General features: G+C 39.9%; 1 protein-coding gene across 1 annotated transcript in view; it reads left to right on the forward strand.

Annotated features, from left to right (window-relative positions):
• The window catches only part of tbc1d2 (TBC1 domain family, member 2), a 38,235-nt gene extending 26,546 nt beyond the window's left edge, over window positions 1-11,689 (forward strand). The window contains exons 8-16 of the mRNA XM_062997101.1: window positions 109-341; window positions 1,187-1,579; window positions 3,092-3,202; window positions 4,176-4,348; window positions 4,657-5,157; window positions 8,040-8,160; window positions 8,341-8,526; window positions 9,240-9,361; window positions 11,220-11,689. Of these exons, the coding sequence (XP_062853171.1) occupies window positions 109-341; window positions 1,187-1,579; window positions 3,092-3,202; window positions 4,176-4,348; window positions 4,657-5,157; window positions 8,040-8,160; window positions 8,341-8,526; window positions 9,240-9,361; window positions 11,220-11,415 (2,036 nt within the window). The 3' untranslated portion in view covers window positions 11,416-11,689. The remainder of the gene's footprint in view (window positions 1-108; window positions 342-1,186; window positions 1,580-3,091; window positions 3,203-4,175; window positions 4,349-4,656; window positions 5,158-8,039; window positions 8,161-8,340; window positions 8,527-9,239; window positions 9,362-11,219) is intronic.
• The last annotated feature ends 268 nt before the right edge of the window (window positions 11,690-11,957 follow it).

Raw genomic sequence — 11,957 nt, forward strand, 5'->3', positions numbered from 1 at the left:
ACTTATTTTGTTTTTCACATTTAATTAGTATTTATCTATTCACTCAGCTACATCATAATTGCATTGAGTTGTCTTGAATAGAACTAATTATATTCCACTCTTCTGCAGCTCGTGCAGTGTCACCTGTTCCATCCTTAGCCTCTTCTTCAGAGGTGGAATGTGAGTTGCCCTATGAAAATGGCCCCACCTGTGGTTCCACCCTGACTCTGCCCAACGGGAAAAATAAAAAAGGAAACTCTGCCACCTTTCCTTTGGACCGCAAGGAGACAAACAACATGCAAAGCCTTTCCCGCCTTCAGCAGGAGAAACTCATGCTGGCCATGGAGGTCAAAGCTCAGAAGGTGGGGATCATAGATATTAATTGTATTATCATTGTTGTTAAAAATTCCTTAAATGTGTCATTAATAAAAAAGACCTAGTGTGATATTTAAGTCTAAGGAAACATTAAACTTTAATCAATATACTGTAAATGCATTTGGTCATATGTGGCAATAAACCTAGCATAGGTTTATGCCTTACATAGTAATATATAATGCGAAATAATGTGAAAGCAGTTAAGGTAGTGAAATCGTCTGAGCTATAGCAACCATCGTAAACATCATTCTAGTATATCAGGCTTAATCCTCAAGTGGAAAGTTTATAAAATTGCAAAGCATCTTTGAACAGGTACAACCCAGAAAATTTTAAACATGCTCTCTTGGTGAGAATGAAATCAGCACTCACTTGAAAAAGTTGCAGGATAACCTGAAAACAGCATGAACAACAGTTAAACCATAAATAAAAACAGTAAACTGCATTGCAATTGCCTCTGTTCTCACACCCCTATACTCCATGTAAAACTTCTTTGCTAAAAAAGAAGCACAGACATCTGAAATGCTCACTCGAAACAAAAATGTTTACTTTCTGGTAATAATTTAGATCATAATTCTTGGAGAAAGAATTGTAGTAATGTAGTAGTAGTATTATAGTAATGGCAGCATAATATAACTGCTATTATACGTAGGGTACAGGGGCAGATATTTTTGTCATACATTTGTGTGTTTGGCCCTGTGATGAACTGGAGACTTATCCAGTATGTTTTCTACCTTTCACCCAGTGAATTGTACCCACCGCAACCCTGACTAGTATAAAGTGCTGGTAAAACAGATAATCAATCAATGAATGAATCTGTGTGTTTGTGCATTAGGAATTGGTATGGCTGCTGCACAAAGCTCTGGAAGCCGCTCAGCTGGAGAAGCGAGCGTGCGCTCAGTTCATAGCGGCCGAGGGCGAGCAGGATCGCCTGGAGTTGCTGCGTCATGGCGAGCGCAGTATTGCTGGCCTGCGAGAGCGTCTAGAGCAGCAACAACGTCAGAACGAGGTTCTGAGAAGGAGTCTGGAGGAGCGGGATTCACACATAGAAGAACTGCAGCAGAACGAGAAGCTGCTGATGGAAAAGAACCAGGCCAAGCAGGAGGTCATCGTCAAGCTCTCTGAGAAAGTGACGGCGTGCATGGCTGATCCAAAGTGCACCATCACTTCTGAGCGCATCAGCAAAGAGAGCTTCAGACAGCTTGTACAGGAGATGGACAACCTCAAGGTGAGCTGATGCTGATAGGTAAAATGGTTTCAAATTAAGAGGTTATAAAAAGGATACTTTGTCAGTCAGCATGGGTGTTTCCACTGCATTATCTAAAATAGGACCTGGCCCAAACAGGAACCACTGGAATTTTTAACTGTCAGGCAGCCAGAGGTACAGCTCAGCTTTTACAGAAACAACATAGAGAAACAGGCATAGCACTAGCCAATCTTGGGTGTAGCTTGGGTGTATGGAAGGTTGCCTGTAACACGCTACTACCCTACACCCTCTTTTTACATTTACATATTCGGCATTTAGCACGCTACTACCCTACACCCTCTTTTTACATTTACATATTCGGCATTTAGCAGATGCTCTTATCCAGAGCGACTTACAAAAGTGCTTCCATAGTAGACATTCCTTTACTCTAGTTTAAGTAGACAGCAGTTCAAGAATACAAGAACTAAATAAGAGAATTAGTAAGTGCATGTCAGCTTAAGTGTTTAGTAAAGACGTGGGTTTTTAATCGTCTTTTGAGGACAGCAAGAGACTCAGATGTTTGAACAAACCAGGGAAGCTTGTTCCACCACTTGGGTGCAAGTACAGAGAAGAGCGGGACTAGTGGCTCAGACGTTGTGTGGTAGCTTGGGGCTGGTCCATTTTTGGCTTTGTAGGCGAGCATCAGTGTTTTAAACTGAATGTGGGCAGCTACAGTTAGTCAGTGAAGAGAACACAGCAGAGGGGTGATGTGACAGTGTTTGGGTTGGTTAAAAACCAGATGAGCAGCTACATTTTGGATGAGTTGCAGGGGTTTAATAGTGGACATAGGAACACTTGCCAGGAGGGAGTTGCAGGCCAGGAGGGAGTTACCTCTAGAATTATTGTATTTGCAGTATGATGCTGCATTAGGCTTCAACACTCAGTATCATTATAATGGAAGTTTCCAAACAAGCTAGTAGAAAGAATTTTGTTGTACTGTACACCTGTATATGTATATATGACAAATAAAAGTATTTAGTTCATTCTGTTCAGTACAGACAACCAGTTAGCAATAATTGACTGTTGATTTTGACGGACTTTGTCAAGTTATTGTGAGTTGCCATTGGTACCAATCTCAAGCTGGTACCACAACAGCATAAAACTTTAATGTGGCCAGTGGGCCAAGCACAGTTCCAGCCTCTGGTGCCATTAGCTCCAGTATTTTGTGCAGTACTCATGATTTATTAATATCTTATTGTTAAACAAATTATAGAACATTGTCTATACACTATACTGTATGACTAAAGCTCATGCAGAGAAAAGGAAAAACACTTTTCAGAGATCATACTTTGAGTGTTTTTGAGTACTCACACTATGTGGGTTGTGTTGCAGGTTTTATTTTGACTATAGTGAATAATATGGGGTGTGTGGTAACAGCATAATTAATCCCTTTCAAATGTTCTAACACGCAGGCATGCCTTGTTAAAGGGCTCACCCTTGTCATTGTAATGTTTGCTTTTGTGTGAAACATTCCATTTGTTTCTGGTGTTTCAGGACGACCTGGAAGCTTACATGACCCAGAACAAGTTTCTGAACTCTGAGATTTATCAGCTGACAAAACTATGGCAGAACAGTTCAGAACAAGAGAAAAGTCTCATGGTCAAGGTGAGGATGCTTACATTTCAAATCTCTATTAATCATACTCTTATTCCTACAGACATAAAGTGACTGTTTGCTTAAGGAACTAAAAAAGGAACTGTTTTAAGCACTGCACTACAAGTCTGCCAATTAACATAATCAGATGGGAGAGTTTTCTAACACATGGCCTAAAACTAATAGCAACTGAGCATGCAAAGAATAAAGCACTACTCATGTACTCATGCCAAATCTTCAGTGGACAGTGGCTGCTGGCCTGGTGTAAAAGCTTGTAACCAGTACTGGGCAAGCTAATAATAATAATTATTCTGATTATGATAGTAAGAGCTAAACTGCTGTTAACAGTAACCCTGGGCTGGACTGGAATACAAAAGGTGCATAGCCTAATGTAAACCCAACCATTAGTGCCAGTCCGAAACCTGGATAAATCAGAAGGTTACATGCAGCAACAAGAACAACCAAAGGACATCATTAAGTAATAATAATAAAGGTTTAATTTTTCACTCATTAAACCAGCAGCACCATTGTGCCATAATCTGTATTTAAAAAATTAAATGATAATATTGTGCATTGTTCTCAAATGAGAAATATACATCATTTTAAGACTCACAAGACTTAAATGATGAAACAAGCTCGAACTGCCACTTTTTAGACCAAACTGTCTGTTTGCAAAGCCAATCTGATTCTTTGCAGGAAATCTCAGAAATATTCAGTTTCTTGAGTTGGGGGAATTTTTTTTTTAAGAACTGATTCATGGTCCTCCGATTCTTTATACATTTTCACCTAACTTAAGTTGTCAATGATTCAAAATATAAAAATTTGGGTTGTATATGAACCCCATTTCCAAAAAAACTTGGTACATTGTGTAAAATGCAGTAAAAAGAAGAATCTGTGATTTGTTAATTCTCTTACATTTACATTTTCGGCATTTAGCAGATGCTTTTTAATAAAAGGTTCGATCATCTTTGCTTCTGTGTGTTAGTGTGCATATCTGGAAGCAAGCAATTGTCAGATGGAGAGCCGGTACTTGGGGGTCCTGAGAAAACTTCAGGAGAACAAGGAGCTGAACACAGAACAAAGAGCTGTAATTAAGAAGCTAATAGAAGACGCACTACAGGCAGATCGAAAAGATGTCATCAGACTGGATGTTAGCAGGTAAAAGCATGGATGTTTAGAAAGAAATGTATCTGTGATTATGTAACAAGGTTTCTAATCATGTGACCTTTGCTGTCTGGTTGAGCACCAGCCTGTGTAGTGGAGGAACCACGTGGGTCCTAGTTAAGTGGGACAGCTTCATATTAATGCACTTTTCAATGGGATGTTCAACATGTTTATGGTCAGATGTCTACATACTTTTGACCATGGAGTGTATTTACTTTTAGTGAAATGCAAGATTTATGTACTAATAAGATCTGGTACACATATTATAAACATACCCACTAAAACATGGCACTGTTCCTCAGGGAGTATGATGAGTATGGCTTTAAGGTCATCCCTGACTATGAAGTGGAGGACATGAAGCTTCTGGCTAAGATCCAAGCTCTGGAGATCCGCTCTCACAACCTGCTTCAACAGGAAATGGGTGAGAGGTCTCACCTTTCCCGCTGGACTCAGTTTCTTGGAGGTCGCTCTCCTGATGACCTCTCTACATCAGAAGAGTTAAAGACTCTGGTGAGGGGAGGCATTCCGCGTCAGTACCGTCCACATGTGTGGCACTGGATGGTGCATACAAGGACTCGGTCACTGCGACAGCAGCATCCTGACCTCTTCCAGCAGCTGTGTGAAAAGAGTCGTGCCACACCACATCCAGCATCCCGGCAGATCCAGCTGGACCTGCACCGTACACTCACCACCAACCAAAGCTTCTCCTCACCCTGCAGTCCAATGCTCCAGCAGCTTCAGAGAGTCCTGCTGGCTTATTCCTGGCAGAATCCAGAAGTCGGCTACTGTCAGGGACTAAACAGGTATTAACAGTAAACACAGCACTGTCTTAGCTGATTCAGCTTACTGAAGAGTGCTTCTCAAACAATTCAACTCATTATTCTTCTGGATTTAAAAATGGCTATTAAAAAGCAGCACACAACAGTTAGAATAAGAAGTAAACTGCACCACAAAAATACTTCTTTCCAAAACCCACACAAAACTCAAAACAATGTTTAAATACAGCAAAAATTCTGCAATAATTTAGATAATCATTTATGGAGAGAGTGGTGTTGTCAGTATAATCCCAAAATACATTAAGGTAGAAGCTATATTTGCCAACAACATCTTAGCAACATTTTACTGATGTTATTAATTAGTGTTAAATGAAATAAATAATTGTCTATGTATGCTTTAAGTAATCCAGGTCATTCTCAGGCAACTGGACCTATTTCAGGTTCTTGAAGATGTTTCACCTCTCACCCAAAGGCTTCTTCACTTCTAAAAGCTGTAGTCCAAGAGATAGATAGATAGATAGATAGATAGATAGATAGATAGATAGATAGATAGATAGATAGATAGATAGATAGATAGATAGATAGATAGATAGATAGATAGATAGATAGATAGATAGATAGATAGATAGATAGATAGATACAGTGCCTTGCAAAAGTATTCAGCCCCCTTGAACTTTTCAATCTTTTGCCACATTTCAGGCTTTAAACATAAAGATATGAAATTGTAATTTTTTGTGAAGAATCAATAACAAGTGCGACACAATTGTGAAGTGGAACGAAATTTTTTGGATATTTTAAACTTTTTTTAGAAATAAAAACCTGAAAAGTGGGGCGTGCAATATTATTCAGCCCCTTTACTTTCAGTGCAGCAAACTCACTCCAGAAGTTCAGTGAGGATCTCTGAATGATCCAATGTTGACCTAAATGACTGATGGTGATAAATAGAATCCACCTGTGTGTAATCAAGTCTCCGTATAAATGCACCTGCTCTGTGATAGTCTCAGAGTTCTGTTTAAAGCACAGAGAGCATCATGAAGACCAAGGAACACACCAGGCAGGTCCGAGATACTGTTGTGGAGAAGTTTAAAGCCGAATTTGGATACAAAAAGATTTCCCAAGCTTTAAACAGCTCAAGGAGCACTGTGCAAGCGATCATATTGAAATGAAGGGAGTATCAGACCACTGCAAATCTACCAAGACCCGGCCGTCCCTCTAAACTTTCAGCTCAAACAAGGAGAAGACTGATCAGAGATGCAGCCAAGAGGCCCATGATCACTCTGAATGAACTGCAGAGATCTACAGCTGAGGTGGGAGAATCTGTCCATAGGACAACAATCAGTCGTACACTGCACAAATCTGGCCTTTATGGAAGAGTGGCAAGAAGAAAGCCATTTCTCAAAGATATCTATAAAAAGTCACCTGGGAGACACACCAAGCATGTGGAAGAAGGTGCTCTGGTCAGATGAAACCAAAATCGAACTTTTTGGCCACAACGCAAAACGTTATGTTTGGCATAAAAGCAACACAGCTCATCACCCTGAACACACCATCCCCACTGTCAAACATGGTGGTGGCAGCATCATGGTTTGGGCCTGCTTTTCTTCAGCAGGGACAGGGAAGATGGTTAAAATTGATGGGAAGATGGATGGAGCCAAATACAGGACCATTCTGGAAGAAAACCTGTTGCAGTCTGCAAAAGACCTGAGACTGGAACGGAGATTTATCTTCCAACAAGACAATGATCCAAAACATAAAGCAAAATCTACAATGGAATGGTTCACAAATAAACGTATCCAGGTGTTAAAATGGCCAAGTCAAAGTCCAGACCTGAATCCCATCGAGAATCTGTGGAAAGAGCTGAAAACTGCTGTTCACAAATGCTCTCCATCCAACCTCACTGAGCTCGAGCTGTTTTGCAAGGAAGAATGGGCAAAAATTTCAGTATCTCGATGTGCAAAACTGATAGAGACATACCCCAAGCGACTTGCAGCTGTAATCGCAGCAAAAGGTGGCGCTACAAAGTATTAACGCAAGGGGGCTGAATAATATTGCACGCCCCACTTTTCAGTTTTTTATTTCTAAAAAAAGTTTAAAATATCCAATAAATTTCGTTCCACTTCACGATTGTGTCCCGCTTGTTGTTGATTCTTCACAAAAAATTACAATTTCATATCTTTATGTTTAAAGCCTGAAATGTGGCAAAAGGTTGAAAAGTTCAAGGGGGCTGAATACTTTTGCAAGGCACTGTAGATAGATAGATAGATAGATAGATAGATAGATAGATAGATAGATAGATAGATAGATAGATAGATGTGTATCAAGCTGCTGGAATCCTTTTCTTGCCCTCTTCATATCAGGTTCTGGGTGATTCATAATAATCCTGTATGAACTGCATTACCCAGCACTACGTAATGCTCACCTTTTTAGCTAAAACTAATGTCAATGCTAGTGTAAGTAAAGTTTATTTAATGTGTAATATTTAACGATTTGATGATACCACCTGATACGCAAACGTGATTAAGGGGATACTGGTACTGTTTTACATCTTCAGGCACTCACAGAAATAAATACTTTTTCTTTGTATGTATAATTAGAATAGTTATAAATTAAAATATATAAAGAAGGCATCCCAGACTTTAGCAGGATTTCACTGTGTAAGCTCTGAACAAACACTACTAGGAAGCAGTTAAATGTCATTTAACCTCATTAAATTAATTAACTTAAATCATTCTTCAATTACATTTTACTGAATCATTATGAGTCACTTTGTATAACATAAAAGTAAATCCTGACACCTAGTGGTCACTTTACAATACCACTTCTATTTATCTGACACCAGATTTGTATTTGTATATGGACGGCACTTTTTAAGGTGTTAACTGTATGCGTGTTGTGTGTGATGTACTCAGGCTTGCTGCTATTGCATTGCTGGTGCTACAGAGTGAAGAGGAGGCGTTTTGGTGCTTAGTGGCCATTGTGCAATTTCTCATGCCTCCACACTACTACAGCAAAAACCTACTGGGCTCTCAGGTAACAGTGTCGATTAAATATCTCTTACTAACTTACTAAAGTCAATATTCCACATTTATTAACAAAATGGAAACAACTTGTATTGTTAACAGAATTAAGAAGTCTTAATAGAGGACTGTCTTGAATCTGATTACACTAAATACTAACTTTTCTGCTCTTTCCTGCTCATCTCTCATAAAGGTAGATCAGCGTGTCTTCAAGGACTTTATGGCAGAGAAGTTACCACGGCTCACGGCACATCTGGAGGAACACAATGTGGACGTGTCTCTGGTCACATTTAACTGGTTCCTAGTGGTGTTTGTTGAGAGTTTACCCAGTGACATCCTGCTAAAAGTCTGGGATGCCTTCTTCTACGAAGGCACCAAGGTAAAACACACATGACAGTCAATACGCTACTCAGTAATTACCACTCCCAAGATGATGTACATTGCAAAAAAACTTTCCTGTTTTTTGGGTGCCGATTTTTAAGCAAGTCTCTTTGCCGACACCCTTTGAGCCCATGGAAAAGTAAATTTGTCTTGATTTTGACAGAAACACCTTTTTTTTTATTTCATTTTGATCAACTACTTTATCCTGGTCAGGGGTGCAAGGCAGGAAACTACTCTTGGACAGGGCACCAATCTATTTCAGGGCTTCTTGGCTATCCCTGTCTTGCAGACATAACCAATCATGTCTGTGTAGACGCCCAGTCAGTCGACAGCACTGCTGACATTCAAACCCAAACCTCAGTGGTGGTGGGCTAGAGTTTCAGACTACTGCGCCACCTGAGCGCCTGACAGTAACACTAGTGGCTAGTGGAGTACACAAGCAATTGTCCATTTAGAATAAGATGACAGCTGGCTTTTTTCTAATCCTTGGCAAAGATTTCACTGTTCACAAAGATCAATGACAGAGAAGTTCTCACAACAGCAAATTAATAGTTGCAGTTGCTATATACTGTATATATTTTGACCCAACAGATTATATTGTTCTACATAAGTAAAGACATAAAATATGCAAAACACTGTACAATATATCAAAGTTCTGTTGGTCCTTCACAAACAGTGCTCAAAACTTAAAATCTATTATTTTATTCACAGGTGATATTTCGATATGCACTTGCTATTTTCAAATGCAAAGAGGAGGAAATCTTAAAGATCCATGACAACCTGGAAATCTACCAGTATCTTCGCTTCTTCACCAAAACTATCACAGATGGCAGGTAAGAGAGTCCTGAAGTTCCTCTGGAGAGGATAGCAAAACATAACAAATGACACAGAGGTTAAATACACAGTGTTAACAGTCTTCCAAACCAGAGCAGCTTGGTTCGGTTGCTTCAGTTCTATATTCAGGATTGTCATCACCAAAATTATGGTCTTGGTTGTTTTCTTTTTTTAAACCTGTATTTAACTTAATCTCATTCTTAGCCTGTAGGTACCTAGACTTGCATTAAGCAAGTAGGTCCATTAGAATGCACTTAGAGGCAACAAGATTGTCAGAATGATCAAGATTAGAAAGGTCACTGTCACCATGTTTGTGCTACAGAGCTGTAGACAGTGTTGCTATTTTCCATAAACAGCCATCACATGGGGCTGCAGTTTTGATTGAAACAGCAGATTTAGTGGCTGGCTTAATGTGTCTGAGTGTCAGACGTTCTAGCACTTACCCATTCCATTTTCCTTAACAATGACTTGATATATTCCATGCAGAATCTATGATATGGAAATGGATCACACTAGAACACTTCTGACCAAAACAGGCTAAAACCAACTTCTAATTTGCATGGAGAGCATTGCAGTGGCACGGTAGTGCTTGTGTTACTGGTACAAGTGTATCAGACATAGCAAAATTAAAGCACTTAAATGTCCTTAAAGGTCATCATCACCATGTTTGTGCTACAGAGCTGTAGACAGTGTTGCTATTTTTGCTCTAAAGACAGACTTTAGCATGATTAATTCATAAGGCTGAAACACAGCCTTGAGTCCTGCTTGCTCAGATTAAATGGGTTTATGGTCAGTCATGCAGCAGGCAGAAAAGTAAATTAACTGTATATGGGTCACATCACTGCTCTGCTGCTGTTTTCTTAAAATACAGTGTCTTTCAATCAAACCTCTCACACGACAGCTGTCTTGCATCCACAATTACCACAAATTACCATAAATATTAATTCTTAATTCATTGGTTATAAAAACTAACACATTTGGTTCCTAAGTTTCACAAAAATGTGCAAAATATTTTATGTAAAAACTACAGTTTGTGCATTACACACACATAATTGGCTTAGGATGAGATGGAAGAATGAATAATGTCTTATTAAAGCTGTTCTTATCCAGCTCTTAACCCTGAAGCCATACCATAAAATGTTTTAAATATTTTTAATATATCAATACAGAATTATCACTATACTACTACACTGGTATCCCATAAGTTTTTACCTGGTTTAAATGCTGCCTGTTTAAAAAAAGACTGAAAAGTGAAATAGGGTGTCCCACAAGTTTCACTCACTTACTCTCTCACTTTCTTAACCGCTTATCCAATTTGGGGGGGGGGGGCTATCCCAGCTTATCAATGGACGCAAGGCACACAGTAACACTCTGGACAGGGCGCCAGTCCATTGCAGGGCAGACACACATACATACACCCATTCACCTATAGGGCAATTCAGTGTCTCCTATTAACCTGACTGCATGCTTTTGGACTGTGGGAGGAAACCCACGCAGACACGGGGAGAACATGCAAACTCCGCATAGAAAGGACCCGGACCGCCTGCCTGGGTATCGAACCCAGGACCTTCTTGCTGTGAGGCGACAATGAGCTCTGCCATCTGATTGGCTTGTTGTTCATTCAGGGCAGGTGCAGACAGGACCTCATAACTGATGCGATTACGACCTCTGCTGGCTGATTGATGGCACCTGCACAGAGACGAGGGATAATGTGTTGATCAGGGTGTGGCTCTTCGTACACAAATCTGATCCACATATGAACTCGTCTCGTGCATGTGGGGGGGGGGGTTGTCTCGACTCTCCTTAACCATGGGTGTACCTCTAACCTCTTTGCTTTTCTTATCTATTCCTTCACAGAAAGCTGACAAGCGTTGCTTTCTTGGATTTGAACCCTTTCCCAATGAAACTCGTGAATAATCGACGCGCTATCCACAAGCAGCGTCTTGAATCTGAACTGCACGCGCTGGAGAAACTGCAGAAAGAATACACCCCAGACAACAGCAAGCGCAAAGACAAAGACCTGGACCTCATTACCAGTGAAGACAGTGATTGATGCGTAGACATTTACCTACACCCTCTCCAGAGGACTTACAGAAACGAGGATATGAACTCTGTGGCAGGCTCAGGTCACTGGTAACTCCAGTAAGTAAAGATACTGGAATTAGTGTTTGGAGGGTTGCTGGTTCAACCCATCCCTGCCAGGGCATACTGTTAGGCCATTGAGCACTTCACAGTTAATTGCTTGGATTGTTTGCCACAATGGTATGTTGCTTTGGATAAAAAAAATCACTAAAATGTAAAGCCAAGACAAAGACTTGACATACAATATTCACATGTATAAACTTTCACGAAGTAGAGAGTAGAGCAGATCAGAAGTATTGTATGTTATGCAGTAGATTATACACATAAGTCTGTTTGTAAGGTTCATCTACTTTTACCTACACAGATTATTTCATAAACAACCATTAAGGTAACATGGGGCTGCAGTTTTGATTGAACAAACAGATTCTGTGGCTTTCTTAATGTGTCTGAGTGTCAGACGTTCTAGCACTAACCCTTTCTGTTTTCCTTATTAATGTCTTCATATGTTCCATT

Source organism: Trichomycterus rosablanca, chromosome 1 (assembly GCF_030014385.1).
Source record: "Trichomycterus rosablanca isolate fTriRos1 chromosome 1, fTriRos1.hap1, whole genome shotgun sequence".
NCBI classification, from domain to species: Eukaryota; Metazoa; Chordata; class Actinopteri; order Siluriformes; family Trichomycteridae; genus Trichomycterus; species Trichomycterus rosablanca.